This window comes from Chaetura pelagica, unplaced genomic scaffold, assembly GCF_000747805.2.
Source record: "Chaetura pelagica isolate M959 unplaced genomic scaffold, ChaPel_1.0 scaffold308, whole genome shotgun sequence".
Taxonomy (NCBI): Eukaryota; Metazoa; Chordata; class Aves; order Apodiformes; family Apodidae; genus Chaetura; species Chaetura pelagica.
In genome coordinates this window covers 118,879-140,435 of record NW_009954442.1, presented here as the reverse complement: position 1 = coordinate 140,435, position 21,557 = coordinate 118,879, and the positions used below count along the sequence as shown (strand labels likewise).

Below are 21,557 nucleotides of genomic sequence, written 5' to 3'. Positions count from 1 at the left end.
GTCATGTAAAATTAAAAATAGTTTTCTGAATATGTGATAACAGAAATACATTTAAGAAATTACTTGTTTAAAATAACCACACATTTTGCTTCTCTAAATCTGCTGTATGAATTGTTACCTTTGCAAAACATTTCAACTTAATTGTGTTTCCTTTACGCACACATAAGTTGAATTCTGCTGCCTTTGGAGAGCTGAACCGTGGGTGCCAAACAACTTCACACTCCAAATCTCTGTAGGCCTCCAGAAAGCCTAGAAAAATGTTCATAATTTATAGGCTACAGCATACACATGCACAATTATGAAGTTACATTATATAATTAGAAATAACATAAGCCCATTAAAGTGAAATTACCTTCTATTACTGAAGACTAAGCCTACTTTTCGAAGGTGTTGAGCAGTATTCTGTAGAAAGTAAAATTAGGTTCTGAATTCTTATGACAATTGCATAAACTGTTTATTAGTATCCTGCAAATCTTGTTTGAACTGTGTAATGTCAACTGAGTATGCACTCAGGATGGAGCTTATACAGGGAGTGCTGCTGTGGTATTAATACTCTGATCTGATACTACTTTTGGGATACACTGATACTGACCCAAATAAAAAAACATAGTTTATAGCACCAGCTAAATATTTGCCTTATTTAAGATTATTGACATTTAAGATATGTGCACGCATACTGTTCTTCCATAGTATACCTCTGGCTGGCTGTATAGAAAATGCAGTTCCTCCATCTGTAATTACAGGGTTCCAGGTAAACTCAGCAGGACCATTTCTATGATTGTACACTGTGACAGTTGTTCTAAATTCTGTCTCTGCTAGGTAACCAGGAATAGGATTTAAGACGAGTTCCCTTGCAGACAGCTCCAGTTCAACAGATACTGCTTTTGCAACTGCCAGCACATGCCCAGCGTGTTGGTTGTTTATTGTGTAATTGAAAGACCTGTAATACATAAAAATATTGAAAAATATGTACTTTTATATTTATTATGTTTTAGTCAAGTACATGTGAAATGTGACCATTAGCAAGAAAATAAAATTGACTGTGAACACACAATTACGACTGACAAGAGAAAGCAATTTTTAATTGTTTTGCACACAACTTAAATCATGGCAAAGGTGAAGATCATCCCAAAGAATGATCAGCCTCATACAGCCATTTTTGCAGCATTAGTAAAGTGAGAGTTCCATCTCCCTACCAGAATGCCAGAAAACAGTTTGCCTCTAAGGTGCATCACAAGATGCGAGCTCAGGTGCAGTGATGCAAACCTATGCCAGAACGAGCACCGTATTTTCCTTAAAATGTCCCCTAACAAATACACTGTAATGGCAAACTTTTTTCCCTGATTAACCCCTGGCCATGTGGGCTTTTGACAGTTCAATGTGTTGTTGCTTTTTTTTTTTTTTAAGTCCTAAGAAACATTAATATACTAGCAAAATTTTGCAACATAAAACTATGTTAATTATTTCAGCACCACTCCAAATGAGACTACACCATTAAAACTTACAGTGAGTTTAAACCAGCTACGTGATTTTATTTTTTCATTTTACTACTGCAAAGGAAACACATAAATCAAGACGAATAAGCCTTACCTTTTAAACATTCCAAGACTGTTTGTCTCAAATACAATTGGAATATCTGTCTTTGTAAGAGGAGGCACCACCTGAGATAACGGACCTGTCTGCTGCAATTCATCAATTTCAATCTCAATTTGTATCCATATATTAACTAACAAGTTATTGATGATGTGCAGTTTTCTGGTTGTTGGAGAACGTACACAAACATCACCAAAATCTATAGTAGAAGGACCTGGAATATATAATAAGATATTTAACATTAAAGAGTTAATGTAAGGAAGCATAACTACTAAAACATCACAATCAAAACATTTTAGTTCTTCAAATTACAGGATTAGTTAGCTAGGAAAATCCTGTAGCAAAACAAATTCACACTAAAATTTGGAAGTAAATGCCACACCTGTTCTGTGAATGTTTTCAGTAGTACAACTCAAAAGCCAACACCAACATTTTTTCTTAATTCTGTCCATATTCTTAAAATAGGAAAAGCAATGTGCTTTTTACAAAAGGCATTCTTAATAACCATATTTCCTTTTATTAATCAGATATTTTAATTACTATACAAGCAGAAATTATCTGAGATTTTATATACTTAACCTCTTTTTTGCTTCCTGATGTGTGACCATTCAGTTTAATAATGCATGTAATTTGATGGTGACAGCAATATCTCAACACTTTTTTTATCTCAACACTTTTTTTACTGCTGTCACCAGTTTTTATTCTGGTCTGCAAATTTTAGTGCTCATGGCACTAATCAAACATCTTACAAAATTCTAAGTATTTTTTGTATTAATATATTTATCTTATTCTACCTTTCCCAAGTATACACAGCTACACTGTTCAAATTCTGGCTTCACTGAAAATAGGGAAAAAAAAAAGTCTAGAAAGTACTGAAAATTTTCCCTTTGCTCCTAAAGAATCTTACTGACAAAATTCAATTTATAAGAGACCAGTTTCAGTAACAAGTGTTGATAATAGATGAGTCCCTCACAGACTTTGGAAAGTCTTACTCCCTATCATAGAGCATTCCACTGAAACTACTTTGAAGGAAGATCCTGAGCAAGTTTTACTTTTCTAGATTATCACTGTTTACTGTTAATTCCCAGAAACATTCTGAATATTCCCAGGAATCTTGCTGATATTCATGGTGGTCCAGATACTACCCAATACCAAGGCATAATTATATAAACAACCCTCATACTATGCTGTAGTGATTTCTCTATAATAAGCTGTAGTATGAGCAGATTTTAAAGCAAGCTCTCCTTTTACATATTCATATTTCTTCATATCTCAGTATTTTCTGTGTAGTACAAAGCTGTAGTTAAGCATTGCATGAAATATCAAGCTGACACCAATTTAAGACATTTTTCTAGGGTAAACATTTATGAACATAAATTGTGTTACTATAAGTAAGTGCCTTTGTAAAAATTATATCAGTTTAGTAATCAAATTTAAAATCTTACCAATTAGTATTTGATGAAGCTGTTTGGGTGTCAAAGTTAGACTACAATCTTTCTTCTCTTGGGTAGAAGATGGCATAGCACTGAGTCTACTCCAAATCTGTGATGAGCATAAGACACCTTCTCAGAACAAAGCCGTGATTCTGATGTGTTTTTTAACATGGTAAACATATTATGCTTATATTACTACTCAAGCATTTAACTTACTCCTTTGATTGAAGATTTATAACCAGCTCCTGACAGTTTTTCACTTGTTAATAGGCAATTCTTATCTCTAGGAAGCATTTTTAATTGTAGCTTCTCCTTTTCAAGATTTGTGATTGAGAGCTTTGGTGACATAAGCCCTTCAGCTGGTTTAAGGCCTATGCTCACAGAATTATTATAAATATAAAACTGCCTACAGGGGAGGCAAAAAAAAAAAAAAAAAAATTATGGATAGAGCCTTGAGCATTTCATGTTCTATACATTAAACTATTTAAGATTTTTAAAGACAACAAATAGTAGTTTAAGTAGGAATATTTCATTATTTAAAAAACCCTAAAGTACAGAAAATACCTTGAAAAAGTCTTTAATTGTATTGTTGAGGCAAGGATGAACATCTGTTGCAATTTGTAGCAATTGCTTAGCTAAATAGGTTACAAGCATTATGGCTACCAAATATAAACATTTTATAAAATACCTAAAATACCTCCTTGAGAACAATTAAGCTGCAAAGTCAAGCACTTAAAAATTAGCAAATGGCAATATTACAAAGATCCTTCAGTTATATATGTCTGAACTGGACAACTTACAACCTAATTTTCAGAGCAATTAACTTTTCTTGGTCAAAGTTCAATTCCACTCAATCCATTTCCCCTGCAACCAAGAGATCTGAAACTTCCAGAGATCTTACACAGATGTTTCGTATCAAGTACTCAGAAAAACATTACTATGTTTGGCAGTAAAAGTGAAATTTATCTGATGACTGTGAAATTTTTCTTTCTGTTCTTGCTGCTCTTGCAATATACCTTGAATATTTAAGTTATGGTCACATAAACAACAGTTCACCCACTACATAACACCAGTTTCTTTCAAGAAAACCATATATCATGAGCATGCATAAAAATAAAATAAATCCAGCTCTGCAGACCTTGGCCAAATCATGTTGTTTATGCACACAGAGCATGGTAAACTAAGATTAAAAGAATAATACACTGGCAGGATTAATTTTTAAATAATGGTTCCTGCAAACTGAACAATTTTAAGGTATTAATTATGTTGTTTTAGAAGCTTTACAGGCTTTTTTTTTGTTATTTTTAATAAACTTTTTAATGTAGCAGAGCTGTCAGTTCTTCTTTTCCATTACTTTGCTCCACAGCACACCAACTAAATACACAAATTCATAAATTGAGAATTTACTCTAAGATAAGGCTAGAAGACCAATACAAACCTTGAATTTTATCTGCTAAATTCCACAAATTTTATAATAAGTTACGTACTTAATCCATTACTTTGGGTCAGCTAGGCATACCAGTTTTTATTATAGATAATGTATTATATAAAAAGAAAAGAGAATCCAAGACAATAATTGCTGTTTTTTTCCTATTAACCATAACCAAGTCTTTTTAAAACTGGGCATCTTATTTTAAGTTTATTTTAAGTTTAATTTCAAGTTCCATGCCTCTCTGACATTTTTCCCAGAAAGCAAGCTCTAAATGTCTAAATGAACATTTGCACAAAACAAGTTTTGAAGGCATTATAAATTAAGGTCCCACAACCACAAAGCATTTCATCATGGGACAAATTCAGGAATATGATTGGTGCCACTAAGTTAATTCTGAATGTCTAAACACACATTTTTCAGGTGAGCCTTAAGTATTCACTTCTCCTTTAAATCCCGTCTTACCTAACACCTTCTTTCTGTAAACGACGCTGTCTTAAACTAGAAATGAAGTCTGCGTAGTATTCCTCATGTGCTTCTTTAGAAAGTCGTTCACAGTCAGTATAACAAAACTCTGGATCTATATAGTTATATCTCCCAGTCTTTGTGAAAATAGTCCTAAAGATTTGAAGAGAATTGTAGTTTCACTACATGCATAAAAAGATTCTGGGTCTTGTTAGAATGAAAACATATTGTATTTGCTACATATATATTTTATTGCAAACTTTTTATCATATCTAATTTTTAATATTTGACCTTGTAAAGGCAACCATAAAAAAGAAATATTGAAACTGTAATAGCTACGTTTGTAGTTTCACATAAGTAATTCAAGAAGTTTATGTGCAAAAGGTTAAGTAAAATGCTATTAATTTTAAAGAACTCTCAGCCTGAAAAATTAAACACAGTAAACTCTCATATGAGTAACTAATCTTGATCTACTATACAAAATGTATAAAATGTATTTTTAAATATGATATTTGTGGAATTTTTACCTGTACTTTTTATTCCATTCACTAGGCCTAATGCTGGCTGCACGGTCATTAGGAAAAGCTATAAGTGCATCATCCTTACAATTCCTGTTTATCCGGTGAGTGTGAATTTGTGTTTGGGCTGATTGAAGTAATGCCACAGGTGCTTTATCAGAGCTCTGTCCTGTGCTATCAGCTACAAACTGTCCAGTTGCATTGGAAATCATTGGTGTTATACCTTCAAATTAAAATGAAACATTACATATATTTATACTTTTTAAACAAAATTGAAAGTACTAGAAAATTGTTTAATAACTTATACTTTGCTTCTTCGTTTATACAGTAACCCAACAACCAGGCACTCATCCCATTATGCTTTTCTCAGACAAAAGAGATGATGGCAATCAGACCATTCTATCAGCAAAACACCTTCTATGGCCTAGAGCACAGGATAATACAAGATCCCAAACCACTATTACTATATCCAGCTGTGATGCTTTGTCTTCGACATGCAAGTAACTGAACACCCAGAGCTGCCTGTTACTATACTCTCCTGAAGCTTGCCTTAAGGGCTGCTGCACACAGGCATGATTTTTAACAAAGAACTCCCAAGCTACCACAAGAGAGAGAGCTCAGATCTTTTTCACTCTAGTTTTAGAAAAGCACATACACAATAATGAGAATAATTATTTCAGAAATTAGGCTATGCATTTTCTCACCTCTCCTTACATAAAAATATACATTTAAAGATGTACTATAAATGAAGAAATAAATAACTAAATACATCAATCTATTCTTCAACTGCTCCTTCCACCCTCACCTGCAAAAATTCCAGATACATTAAACATATTGGTTTTATCTGCTGTAGTTCTACTAAAAATTACTACCAAGGAAACCCCTACTTTCCATCCTCCAAATTAGAGGAGTGACTAAAACTTCCACAGCTCGGGGAGGCACAGATTGAAAGAAGCTTCTTTCAGGTCCCTTCCCCTCTTCAGAGAATACAGGGAGATAAGTACATATACTCATCCACAGAGACTAGGAAAACAGAAAGACATAGAACTCATTTATAGAAGGATCTGAAAAAACTCACTTTTCCTCCACACTTCAGTGAAGCTTAAAAGCAAAACACAGACATCAGTAGCCTATAGAGTGCAGATACCACTCATAAGCTCTTTATAAACGTGCAGACAGGAGCAGAAAAGGAACATTAATAGAGCAAAAGGTAAACAAGAGCATTTAGAAGAGGTGACAAAATTTATATACTACATTAAGTCTTTGATCCATACAAACATATTTTAATCATGTTTTTGAAGGAAAAAAAAAAAACAACCTGCAAAGGTTCTGGATTTCAACAATAGAACCCAGAAACTGCAAAACTAGTTTCTCATCAATTCTTGTTTGCCCTGGATTTGAAATACCTTCTTGTAAACCATTTTGATATTTGTAGAATGGACAGCGTTTTCCAAAGCAAAGCAGTAACTTTCTACTTCCCTTTTTACTTTCCCAAAATGCTCTCTTTGAAAAAAAATCTCAGAATCACAGAATTTTTTGAGTTGGAAGGGACCTTAAATCATCGAGTTCCAACTCCCCTGCAGGGGCAGGAACACCTCCCACTAGAACAGGCTGCTCAGAGCCCCATCCAACCTGCCCTTGAATACCTCCAGGCATGGACCCCCCACAACATCTCTGGGCAGCCTGTTCCAGTGTCTTACCACCTTTACACTGAAGAATTTACACCTGATCTCTAACCTAAATCTCTCTTCTTTCAGCTTAAAACCATTACCCTTCGTCCTCTCACTTCAAGCCCCTGTGAAAAGACCCTCCCCAGCTTTCCTGTAGGCTCCCAAAAATGGGTATTGCCCTCTTTTTTTTTTTATTAGTGAGTACATCTTATACCATCTGAATCATAGAATTGTTTTGGTTGGAAAAGACCTTTAAGATGATCAAGTTTAACAGTTAACCCAGCACTGTCAAGTCCACCACTAAACAATGTCCCTAATCACCATATCTACCTCCAGGGATGGTGACTCAACCACATTCCTGGGCAGATGGTTCCAAGTGCTTGACAACACTTTTGATAATTTTTTCCTAATATCCCATCTTCAAGTGGGCAACAGTCATTTAAAGAGTATTCAAGCTCCCTTTCCTATCTACACACAGAAAGTAGATGCACCAATGATCAGGACAGCCCTGTTGCACTAATACCTGCAGAGGCCAGGGCATATTTGATGCATGAAAAAGCTACATTTCCCATGGCTGGTTTTGAAATTTGGTAACAGGGTTAGTAAATGTACTGTAAAGTAGTTCATGAGACACGTTAGGAACACAAGGAACAAGTTAAGAGACTAATTAGTGCATATCCTGAAAGATTCTTTAGGTTAGCATAAGCTTCATAGGATGGGAACAATCAATGGATACAGGACAGGTAGCAGGTTCTATTAACTGGCAAATCATCTGGCAGTAGTAACTTTCGATGAATAAAGAATACCCTGTTATCTTTCCCGACTTATTTTTGTGCTTTACCCATCTCTTACAACTGAAACATATTGACACTGTGTAATGGCATTGCTGCAAAAAACTGAAGCTCTTATTTTCTGATTTATACAAGTTAAATAATCATATGATGAAAAAATACTTTTTAATAGTTCAGGTTTTCTTAAAATATGAAGGGGGTTAACCATTACTTTTGCCATAGTTTTATCCTCTTATGGGTGTATATCATACCATTAAGCATTCTCTCAGCTCCCAAAGAGATGCTATTTTTTAAAAATAAAATCAAAATACTTCAAAATTCTCTTTTAAAATATTAAAAATGTACTTTTAAGACATTTTATCACTTGTCACTTATGTATTTAGCATCTTACCAGGATTAATTTTGAATAGAATGTTTTTTCGTTTAGATTTGCACACACCAATAAAGTTCAAATACACTTGCTGAAAAGATTTCAGTTTTGAAACCTGTGAATTATTTTTCTCTATTCCTGTATCCATGATATCGACAACTTGCTTCACTTTCATTATTCCTATCTGATGTGGAGAAAATGAAAATATCACATCCTGGAAAAGAAAAGTGATTATGAGACACATGAGGCAGAAAAACAAAGTGAAAAGTTTTGTGTAATTCTCTATTTCATTGAATCACTTTTCTCCAAACTTATTTCTAAGACAGGTATTGAAAACTGGGTTTTTAGAATATGCCAACTGCCAGTCATAAATTTGCAATATAAAGAAATATAAAACTGCTACACATTAGAACACCAAAAAAAGTCTCACTTCCTCATTTCTGGGACAAATCATGCTCCCTTGTGCCCTGAGTTACAGGTTTGGGATATTATAAATGTTACTTAAATTTGGCAAAGTTTCTTCCATTAAAAAAAAAGGTTCCACTACTCAAGTCTTTGTGATTTACTGAAATAAATTAAATAAATGAAAAAAATTAAAAGGATTCCACAAAGATCTGGGTATAAATCAGTCTGCTCAAGGCAATAAAATATAAAAAAATATAAAGCCAAGCAAAACCTGGATAAAGTTTCTTTAGTACTACAATTATTTTTTCCAAATTTAAAACAATACTTGTTGCTTTCTGGAAGCAGGAAAGGCATTAAAACATTATACACCAGGAGAAAAAAAAGAATATATTTGGCTGATATTAAACATCATGGCTACTGAAATGCAATTGTTCTGCTTTACTTTAAATAAATTCAATTGCTGGCAACCCTAAAGTAATCTTCTTAACTACATAATCAAAAGGAATGACGCAATTACCTTTGCAGATTTTTTTTTAATTTTTCCTTTTTCAGGAGAAATATTAAAATGAGCAGTCTTCTGGAAGCTGAATGTTACTGGAAGAAACTCAGATTCATTTTTGAGTGTGCATAGAACTTGTGTTTGTTCACCCATGAAACAGTCCATAAACTTAATAACTGGTCCTGGATTAAAAGTTAGCAGGACAGGAAGCCCAGAACCTGTCAAAGCTAACTCTGTGTGATGATGATTCTCTGCGTTAGACAAACACAAAATATAACAAACAAAAAACTTGACACACCTATTATCTTACAAACAGAAAAGTCATAGTAGTATACTTGCAAAAACAAAACAATACTGTAATACAATTTGATTTATAATGCAATTTTCTATAAACTTAACACAGACATGCTTACTTATAATGGCTGTTAGATAACATATTCCCTCATCAAGGAAGTTGAGGGCCAACAAATTTTCACTAGAAAATGTACAAAACTGGTACTACCAAAGTGCTGGTGACCTTCAAGTGGCTGGGGTTTTTTTGTCCTCCAAACCTTCAAATTTATAATTAAGTTCTAGGTATTCACTACTGGCAGGTGTGTTCATGACACATATGACTCCCTCCTTCTTTCCACTCACTGTTCAAAGAGGTTTTGGTTCTAAAGCATTAGAGATGTATTGCCATAAATACAATAAGCAGAGGTTTCCCATAAAACTGCTAAGGCAATTAAGTTTGGGTTTTTTTCAATTAAAAAATTGGCAGTTTTATCATCCATATATAAGTGTCTGATGGTGTCTATACATTTCTGATAACCTACTTGTGATTGCTGTGGCATCACCATCACTGAGGGCCTGCAGATAATCATCTTTACACCCAACGGTTTCAAATCTCAGAAACAGTACATAGTCTTGCTTCAGTGATGAGTCATTCACTTCGAAGTCCGTTTCAAATTTTCTGTAAGAGTCACAATCTCTAATTATAAGATGGGAGGGGAAAAACCCAATATCAAACCCTAACCCACAAAAAAAATAAAGGCTTAATATTCACCACCCACTCAGACTTCTAAAATTCCTTTCAGAAAATGGAACAGTAACAAATTCAAGCTCAACAATATCTGTAGTCTTATTATAGTAGTTATTTGATATCTCTCCTAGCCTACAACAGTTTTCTAAATTAAAATTACACACATAATAATAACAACTTATAATTAGAGTTCAAGTAAGGGAAAATGGAAAAAGTGCATTTTCTTTTTATTTTCCTTATCTAAAGAAGATATGTTCCTTTATGCTTACTTTTTTCTTTTTTAATGGAATGAAAGCTCTCCAAAATGTTTCAGGCCCTTGATGATGAAATATATATATATATATTCTTTCATAATGCTGCACATAGGCTATATCTTCACAAAATAAATCTTCAGTCATTCAAAAGGCATTTAATTTAACACTGTAGAACTTTCTCAAAAACCTTTAGAGTTTAACCATATTTAATGGGAGCTGTGATTGGTTTTCTTGGCAAAATATAATAAAATTCTCCTTCTTACAAAACAAGTTTAACCAATTTTTGGTTCAAATATATCCTTAACGTATTATAAAACATCTTCCACATAATCACTTCAGACTTTGCTTTTTGTAGTATCATGCCAAGCAATTCCTTTTAACACATAAATACACAAGAAGCTGTTCAGAAAGCAAACTGCAGACACATTAAAATTATTCTAACACAGCTCTTTAAAGAATAGTTTAGACCAATCAAGTTATATGTGTGTCTAATTTGGACCACTCACTCACTTCGGACTAAAGCACAATGTAACCAAAGATTTCTCATAAGGTAGCAAGGTTCCTTGATTAGGGATGCAAAAGATCAAGGTGCAAACATCTACATCTCCTGTTTTGTTTTTGAGGCTTAAGTCTTGTAAAACAGCATCTGCACTCCTCTGAAGATCTGTTCCCTAAAAAAAAAAAAAAAAAAAGTTGAATAGTTCAGCCTGTTCTGCTTTCCCTTCTGTGTTTGGTTTGGGTTTTTTTTCCTAGACATACAAGTAGAAAGACAGAACTGAAGTAATAGCACTGACATAGTTATCTATCCCATGGCTACCTAACCTAATTTTTAAACATTGGTTTCTTGTTAATGTTTTGAATTCCCTTTTTCAAAGATGTAGCTCATTCAAATGATAATGATTTCACTATGTGAGAAAAACACGTGAAGCCACTGATAGTTAACATCTTAGAATACCAAAATATATGTTGATCACTCCTACCGAATGAGAAAGTCAGTAGGTGAAACAAAACCACTCAAAAACCCAAAAGGCATCAAAAAACATGAGGGAACACATCTAACATTGTTAATATTAAGATGTCTTACTGTGAAACAGAAGTAACTGAAAAACTTAGTTCCAGGGTTAAATTATAGTAGAAATGCAAGAGCAGAAATGAAAACAAGTTTTCAACTAAAATCAAAATCAGAACAGCTTCTTACCATCTCTCCTCCAATGGCATTGTCTTCAAGTACTGCTACCCAATCGATACACTGAGGACTTTCATTGTATAAAGATACTTGTTCAGTCTTTGAAGACCCGAAGTAAACTGGTCCGAAGTTAATGCATTCCACTATATTTCCAGAAGACACTCCCAGAACTTTGAGAACTTGTTTAACCACAACACCTTTGATCCATACTTCAGTGCAGCCATGACCTTCCAACTCCACTCTGTCAGTAAAAGTCGCAAGCAGCAATACTTAATGTAGAAAAGTGTTAGAAATAATCTGCTTGCTTTATATTACAACCTACACAAAACTGAACCAAATCAGAGCACTTAATCACTGGCTTTCCGTAGATGAACTAAACAGCAGAGAGGGGGAATTAGAAAAAAATAATTAGTGTGCTTGGCAATGCAATGTCTTACAGGTATATTAGCAATCAGGAAGAATGACACGTGACATGGTGGAGTTTTGGGTAGCTTTTTAATTTTTTTCCCTTTTTTAATGTTTGAAACAATAGGAATGACATCTCAAAAGAATATACTGTTCTTATTTCTGAGAATCTTTGTATCTAGATACCAGTTTTGGCATATACTTAGTAATTTGCTCATAGGCAGTTGGAGCTAGGAGTTCATCTGAATAAGCATAAACGAACTTCTGCTGTTCCTGCCTGAATGCTTGATACTGATGATATCACAAAACACCAAAAGGACCATATAGAGATTGAGATTTATTGGAATTCTACCAGAACAAAGATTATTTGTTCTTTTTGCCAAAAAGAATCAAATTTAATGCTGTAACATTGTCAAAATGAGTTAACTATCTTTTTGAATGGCTGCTAAGCTGGAAATAAAATAATTTTTAAAAATCTTTGTTTTGAATAGTCACATAACTACATAACTACAGAAGGGATCTGGGAGAGGATCTCAAACATTCAATTTCATTGCTCAGTTTCTGAAGCATGATTATGGGATTCTCTGAGACAGAAAAGAAATCTCAAAAAAAGTATAAGAGTAGATTCCTCTGAAAAAAGTTTTGTTTATGCATAGAAAAAAACTTCTAGAGGACGAGACAAATTGAAACAAGCAGGGTGTTTTCACCAAAATGGTACTATTTCTCAAATTCAAAAGCCCACTGTAAGACTTTCAATAATACTCTATTTGCATAACAATACATATACACATATACATAGGTTTATGTATTTGTGCAAAGCTTGACAAGGAAACTAAAGATTTTGTTTAGTCTAAAGAATATGGCAATGACTACTAAGAAATGGTAAATTCACTGACAGAATTATGAAGAATTTAAGGCAGGGAATGGGTGAATGATGAGATCTGAGCTTGTGTGGTTATGCTTTTCAGTTTAATAGATAAACTGCATACTAGGCTGCAGGCAACAATAGACTTTTAACCCAGATGGGGTGAATAAAATAGTGGTGGTAGCCTGGTTAGTAAAGGGAAGGCAGAAAGTATGATGCTTCACAACTGAAAGGCTGACACTCAGTAACCAAGAAAAACACCATAAGAAAGAAGGTATAAGTGTGAGGCAAAACACAGATATTATTTTCCCTGACAGTCTAACAAATTTTTTCTCCTTTCATTTCATGTCATTTTCCAACAGGCTACAAAAGCAAGAACAGGAAGAACTAAACTTTAGGTAATACACCTAATAATTTGAAAATTAATTATTTTCTATTTTTAAAGTTATTGAATTGATAATTAAAAACAGGAAACACCCCCCTTCCTCCCCAAAGTAAAAAAGTAACCTTGTTCTATTCACTATTAACAGAAAACAGGATTGAAAAGAACTTTCCGGGTTGGTATCCACTTTCAGATTCTGGCATTTCCTAAAACACCTATATTCACTATTTCAAAAAAGACAAGGTAGGTATTTAAAAATAGTCTGTTCTGAAAAGAGTTGGTGGTTGAAAATACATATCCTCCATTTAAAATAAAATACACCAAAGAACATAATGAACATAATGTTTCTGAGACTCTTGAAACACACAGAGCCAAATGAAAAATATCAAAGTTACAGAAGCTAAAAAAAATAAGGAAAACAGGATATACAGAAAGGTGACAGATACAAATGTTCTTGGTTAGTCATGCACTGAGAAATGTGCAAATATCCCATATCATTATGGCTTATGAGAGATCTTTAATGAAACAGATAAGTACGCAACTTACACATCACTGTTCCATGAAGAGAATATAATCACCAAATCAACTGAATAAAAATAAATGTATAAGATAGCAACTGATACCTAGGAGCTTAAATATTGCAAATAAAAGTTCATAACAAAAACTGGAACTAATAACAGACAAAAATATAATTCATAGAGCTGGAGTTCTTCAGTCATACACTCACTCTATCACTTCTTTGATGACTCTGGGTACATCTGTGCAGATATCTACTTTAATGGTCTTTCTAGACTCTGGCTCTACCACTCCACTTGTAGGTTCAATGTTAAGCAGGACATCCCCATCATATGATATTTTAAATGTACCTAAAAGAAACAGAATAATAAACAGAACGTTACACACATTTTTCTATTTCACATTTGGAATTACAAAACACCTAACACAGGTATTCACAAGCAGTACTTTTTCCTATGGAACAGGAAATGCAGAGCTAATCTTTTTCAAAACTATTTCTAACACATAGTAGATAATTATTTCCAGGGTTTATTTAAATATTACATTCCAAACATTCCAGACAAAAGTGAGTATCTCGTAAATCAGCTCCAAATAACATTTTGTAAGTTATGGGATACTTCATACAGAGCTCTAAGAAGTTCCCATAGCCAGAAAGTTTAGTGCACATTGCAACTAACAGTAGTTTCCATCATTTAGTATGTGCAGAACACAATTTATTGCAGTAGAGCACAGTGAATATTTCTAGGTTATAAAAAATATTTTTAAATGTGAAAAAAATATTGTTTATTAGTGTGTACAGCAGCACTAATTATTTATCGTTATATCATAGTCAGCAAGGAATCATTTCAAATGTTGCAGGAATAATGCACTTTTTGACCTTGGAAAATAGATATGAGATCAGAAGGAAGAACAAAGGACTCGTTTTGTGCAAAGGGTAACCTGTGAAATACATTCCTTGAGTCACAGGCCAGCATACAGCCACTCACCCTGCTGATACAGTCCACGTGCTGCCTGTTGGTGCAGTCTGCTGTATTACAATTTACAGAGCCTTCAGAAACATAGATTCAGCAGCTACTCCTTTGCCTCAAGATGTGCTTCACTAACCACCACTTTAATTCTAATTTTGCCTGGGTCCTATTCTGCAAAACTCCACCATAATGCCCACATTCATCATGCAACAGGGTTTATAACTAGAAATGGTTCCTATACAACATGCGAAATTTCAAATCATGCAAGTGAGTTGTAGATGCATATGTTATGCAGGTTATTTCATTTCCTTTATCTAATTCTGCAAACAAAGAAGTTAGTATGTATGAGTAAGAGCCAATGACAAACTACATATACTACATCTTTGAATTGAGCTAGCTACAAAACCCCAATTTTTCCCTTGCTTTTTTGGGAAAAAAAAAAAAAAAGAAGTTCTAAATAGACAGACATTTGATTTTTAATTTTTTTTAATACTGCAACCCATCTATGTGTTTCTACAATCCTGTATTTTCTCTTGGTACAATATTCCTGGTGGAAATCTATTACGCAAATGTTCACACAGCCTTGGCCTAATGCAAATAAAGATAATATGTGCTACAATAAACTGCACTAGTGAATAACAAAAATAATCAACAGCCTGAAATTTGTTGTTTGCAGCTGAGCATTGATACCACTCTACTTCTGGAGAAAAGCGTCTGCAGCTTTATCCAGCAGAAAGGGTAGTCAAATAGTTAGTTAGATCATGTAAAGATTATTATGCTTCATTCTCCATGTTTCTTACAGTCCTTGGAAAGGACCCGCACAGAAGTTGAAGGATGTGCTTGTTTTGAAAGTTGTGTGTATAATGTCAAAAGCTATTGCAGCAAGATAAAATTACTTCTTTATCTTCTTGTAAGAAATACAGTTCAATCCCATTCTAGAGGACTTTAACTCTGAAAGTACAGGGAGCTTGTAGCTGTATATATAATAGAGAGCTATTGGGGTTACAAAATCACAAAGATAAAGCAAGAGCAAATATGATTTACTACTATTTGTGTTGGGTATACGAAGACAACATTCAACTGCTATTTTTACATCTCCCGGATAGGAATCAAAACTAAAGAACTCCTAAAACTTGGCAAAGTTCTAAATTATTTTTTCTTCCCTAAGCAAAAACATACTACTGCCTACAGAAGTAATGGGCTGTTTACAGAACCTTTAGCTACAATACTCATGATCTGGATAATCCAGAACTTCAGGTTATTTCTACTTGGCCACTGAAGTGTTAACTTGCATAAAATTACATTTTTGAAGAAAATAAAATATATTTATAATTTAATGCATACTAAATATTTACCTGGAGATGATCCAAGGTTAGCAATACTAATCTCTTTACTAATTATTTTACTGTTTGCAATCACTGCATCAAAATTAATTTCTGAGTCAATTTCCAGGTAACAGCATGGAACTAGTCTGCAAAGAAAATACATGGTTATATTGTCGCAAAGCTTAAAAATACTTTTGAATTTTTAAAGAAAATCAAATAAGCACTCTAATGAAAGAGTTATTTTCTCCTAGTTCTCCTAACAGTGTTTATGCAACTCACTTCAACACTATAGTGTACACAGATAAAATGTAAAAAAGATCTATCACGCTATATATCACGCTGTTCACTTTAATGACAATTAAAAACAATATCGCTTTAAACAGTTAGTTGAAATGGAATGTATACACTTCCATGTAATTTTAAATGCTTTACTGTAGTACAAAGAACTTCAAATAAAACTATCTTGAGTTAATCACATCACAAGATAAGGCCAAAATTAACATTCACCATATTTCATTATCAGCTGCCTGAACTAGAAGCAGAAAGAAAACATGCATGCCAGTTTCAATTTACAGTCTTCTTTCACAGACACTTGATGAAGCTTCAACATGTCTTGTAATGGATAAAAGTGGATAATAACACAAGTTATTTTTATTATTTAAGAGGCTCAGCCAGCATGATGGCATCACTGTATTGGGAACTGCTTAGAAATAATGAAAAGATCACACTCTCTTCAAGAAACTTGTACTTTTTTCTTATACAATCATATCTCTGATCTCACATAAAATTGTTTTTGAAAACAACTGGTATTTTACATCAGCACAGCAGTTTATCTCTTCTTAACCACAAATAGGAACATACAGGAACAATTGCACCTCCTTATCTGCATTACTTGCAGTATAGACTAAATGGAGAAGAAAAATAAATCTCCATGGCCAAGCTTGGTAAATCTAAGGGCAGCCTTCATTTTTAAAGTCACTTATTTCAACTGTTGACAGTTTAGGAAAATTGGTATCACTGTTCACTACGTTACTACTGATACATGAGTAGAAATAATTTAATGTTATTAAAAATATTTTTTAAAGGCATACACTTTTAAACAGAAAGTAAAAAACCACAACATAATCAAATAATCCTAAGCACTCTTAACTTTACAATACTACCCTACTAAAAATTTTCAAAACATTAAAAATAAAAAATTAAATTCAATACTAAACATGAAAAATTAAAAACAAAGATACACAATTTTAAAGAAAAAGTTTACAAATAAATAAATTCAAGTCCTCCTCCCTAACCATTTGTTCTAAGAATATAGATGTTGGAATCACTTATTCAGAGACTGCTATTTTAATAGTAAAATAAGCATATTGAATTACTATGTTCTGTATTACCTTATGAAAAGTCATTCCCTGCCTTTCAGTCAAAGAAATGCATTTAGGGCTTTCCATTTAAATTTCTCTAAAGTTCAGTAAAGAAAACCATAATAACGTTGTTTAATACTGTATTATAAGAGAATAAAAAAACTGGACTAGTAAACAGAAGTTTGCCAATCTAATTTCTCTTTATAGACGAAGGAGAAAAAGGTACTTCAAGCAACTACCCCTCATCCTCTAATAACCACTTAGCCTATGTCTGATAAAATATATTTGGAAGCTTACTTTTTTCAAACAATATTTATGCTATATAGAATATAAAATACATATATCCATAAACGAACAGAGAGATAGGCACACACATATGGATGAAAATGATCCTTCAATGTGTGACCTTATTCTAAAACACTTGCTATCTTCTTAGAATTAGGCAACAGATATAACCTATAATCCAGTTTTGCAAACACAGACAATTATTATAAAATCAGAGTGGTTCAGTAACCACTTACATTATAAAATACAAGTGGTTCAGTGAGGAGGGAAGACATTAACAGTAGATGTTAACTTGTTTAATGTTGATACAGACTTAGAAAGTATTGACATTATCTCAACCAACTTAGAATAAAGGAAAAACAAAAATCCAAACTCTCTCTAGGATCTTAGAGAGTTATCACTCTAATTTACTTCTTACCTTTGTGCTGCTCTGAAAAAAAACAAACAAAACAAAACAGCAACCAGAACTAATTTTGTAAGGGAAGAATATTTGTTTTCAGCACAATTGACAGATTAATTAAATAGCCACACGTGACATGTTAGTAAACTTCACACAAGATTGAACTACAAATACAAAGAGCAGCGTATGGACTTTTGACCATCATACCCAAGAATGGGGATATGAAAAATGTCATCGTCTACTAAAAGAAGTAGTCTGTCTTTAAGATCTTCTTCACTTTCAGGATAATACTCCACAAAAGCTGTAAATTGAAGTCCAGATGCAACAGGTTTTTTTGGATTTTCCACAATCAATTTAAACTGCAATTAAAAAAAAGAAAAAATTTATTGTTTAACATTTCTAGATTAAAAGCCACATGCATGCTGTTCATTTTCAGAAAAATATGCAGATTTATTTAAAAATTCACAACCAAATTTTAAATTTGCAGGATTTTCTGACGTTTCTCTTCCTATGTAATGACGTCCAGACCTGTTTCAGGAGAACAGGAAGACAAAATGAATAACAATCAATTAAATTACACTGAAGAGTGTGTTTAGAAAAATATCACTTTTTGTATTTCCAAGAGAATTCTAGCTTTTCCTGCTGTTGTCATAAACCTTCTGAAGCAACAGAAGACAGCTGCTACTCGATGCAGAACCTTTTTAGTACCTGAGTAAGAAGGATTAAGTCTCAGTCCTAAGCAGCAACAAAAGGAGGCGGCACAAGAGTTTTCTCTAGGTATGACCAACATTCAGCTGATGTCAACAGAAAGTCTCATGCTACCTTGAATATCTGCTCAAAAGGCCCATGGCCTCTCCAATTTTGGGGGTCAAATGAAATATTAAAAAACAGAAGTAGGTGACAGATAGCACCTTTCTCCTTCTTCAAAACATAATTCTGGATTTGTTGTTGGCTGTCAGCATGTGTTTATATCCAACACCCCCTGTACAAGTGTTCCCTTGAACAGGAAACATGAGTAATCTATTAGCATGAAGTGGGAAACACAGTGTTCCCACATTCCTAGGAAAGCCACAAAGCAAGGACTAGAGCTTCTCTGGTCTTCTTACCATTCACATCAGTTTATGCACAATAGGCTTCTGCTTTTTATGTCCAGTTTAATTAATGTTTGTTTATGAGAGTCATCCCAGTATTCTTTAAGTGTTTTGTTCTAAACTATGTTTGAAATATGCAAACATACAATGTAATACTTGTTGATTGTATTGTCTGAGCATCTTCTATTCCTTTAAAATTTTCCTAGCAGAATAAACATTCGGCTAAAGGAAATTTCTTATGTAATACACATCATGATCATAGGTCTTATTTTGAAAGAGTAGACATGTTTTCATTTTGAAATGTGCAAAATTTTTCCCCTGTCTAAAGAAAATTAAACAGCCACGCATATTTATTCTGCTAAAGGAAAAATTAGCATATTGTGCTAAGAGCTTTCAATGAAATCTATGGCAAACTGCTTTGTGAGCTAAATTCCTTGAAAAACATTTCTTCACCATGCACTATGACAGCTCAAGGAAGGTTATTTTTCATTTTTTTGTACTCTGTGAATGTAACATCTCAGAAGATTTACAGATGAGTCATTCACTTCCAAGCGATGTGATCACAGATTGCAGCATAAGGAATGAGGAAGGGCAATACAACAGACTTTTATGGAATTGAGCACGAGGTGGAATCTTGTCCCAGATCATATTGATTGTTTCATACACAATAACATTAAAATACTCAGCAAAAGGGCTGAGCTACTCAGAGAGGCAAAAACTAAAAAAATATCATTGTGTAACCTTTTCTCTTCTCTAAAATTAAGTCTGTATTTCCCCTTCTGGAACACATGAAAAATTTGGCAAGGCTGATGAAAAATAACAAATTAGAACAGGTGCAGTGCTACCAAATCAAGCACTCTCATCAGGTTCCAGCTCATTCCAAAATTCTTCAGTTATAGTGTAATAAAAATCAAGTTTTATATATATCATGCAAATCAGCAAATCGTAAGGGAGAATAAAATGCATACACAGTCTTGGCCACTCTTGCCCTCAAAAGAGAAAGGCTGACTGCTCAGTGAAATTATCCAAGGTCCTTCAATTGTCTGACAATAATTTTGATGACTAACCAGGAATATACCTATTCATAGTTCAAGTTGCTATGAATGCAACGCCAGTTGCTGTAAACTCCCAGTGCCAGTTCAACCCTTTGATCCTAATTTTGACATAGTTAATAGAATTGGAAACCACTCTTTTCTGAGCAAGCTCTCCACAAGCAAGCACCAAAAATTAATTACTTCACACAAAAAAGTTAGAAGAATACAACGCAGAAATGAGGTAATATCAGTCAGACCTATAGAAATCCTAACAAAATCAATTTCAAAAGTTGTGCCCTTCATCTTACCTAGAACACTTTGTGAATGTAGTGTTCATACTACAGCAAAGTGATCCATTTCTATATAACACTCCTGAAATAATGAAGAACTTATTGAGACTTCTTAAGCAGTAAAATTTCTAGAGAGCACAAAGCCAGTCAGCAAAGCTAAGTAGAATTTGTTACCACCAGTGGACTTGATGTAGCAAGACATACAGGAAAGCCAATTTACTTCTATTGAACGCATGGATTTAACAAACAAGGAAGCTCTCTTCAAATTGCTCACAACCTCGGGAATATATAGAACTGGGAAGGCTGGAGTTAATTTCATTCTGACTTAGAAGCTTCAGATGAACATCTTCAAATACATTTTTCAAGTATTGTAGAAATAACACCTACATATTCTCACAAGAAGCAAACAAACCAGGACACTTGCTCCTTTCTTCCAATCTGTGACACAAGAAGCAGTTCAGACAACTTTCGCACCAAGAATTGCCTCTTATTCTTCCCAGTTTATCCAGTTATTCAGCTACTTAAAACTAATTTCCAATTCACTGGCAAATTCAACGCAGTTGAAGAAGCAGCTCATGCACTCACAGTAGCATTTCCCATTTGCAAGTGGCACAACTCAGGCACTAACACCTGCGCAAACAGCCCTTTCCACAGGACCCAGCCAAGGGGCCAAACGCGTCCCCACAAACCCGCAGCAAACAAAAGCAGCGCCACCAGACACACGTCCCCCCGTCCCTGTGCTGCGCCGCAGAGGCCTGGCGAGCCCAGGGCGGCGGGGCTGCGAGCCCCTTCCTCGGAGCGAGACCCAGGCAGCCGGCCCAGGCTGTTCCCACGAGGCAGCACCGTTACTCCGGCACGCAGGAGCGGTGCGGGGCGCGGCACCGACGCAAGGCCCCCCGAAGGCTGCCAGGGAGGGGCAAACCCCGACTTCCCCACCCGCCGGGCCCGCGGAGGGGGGCGGGCACCACCCGCCGCCTCCCTTCCCGGACACCTCTCACCTG

General features: G+C 34.4%; 1 protein-coding gene across 1 annotated transcript in view; it reads right to left on the bottom strand.

The window, feature by feature from the left end:
* Positions 1-67: 67 nt before the first annotated feature.
* LOC104394847 (chromosome unknown open reading frame, human CXorf22) overlaps positions 68-21,557 on the bottom strand; it is a 22,198-nt gene continuing 708 nt past the window's right edge. Inside the window, 16 exon segments of the mRNA XM_010004486.1 lie at positions 68-249; positions 696-940; positions 1,591-1,807; positions 3,039-3,135; positions 3,243-3,432; positions 4,921-5,073; positions 5,448-5,661; positions 8,291-8,483; positions 9,192-9,424; positions 9,989-10,143; positions 10,712-10,821; positions 10,955-11,119; positions 11,647-11,875; positions 14,014-14,152; positions 16,126-16,241; positions 18,349-18,500. Of these exon segments, the coding sequence (XP_010002788.1) occupies positions 68-249; positions 696-940; positions 1,591-1,807; positions 3,039-3,135; positions 3,243-3,432; positions 4,921-5,073; positions 5,448-5,661; positions 8,291-8,483; positions 9,192-9,424; positions 9,989-10,143; positions 10,712-10,821; positions 10,955-11,119; positions 11,647-11,875; positions 14,014-14,152; positions 16,126-16,241; positions 18,349-18,500 (2,790 nt within the window).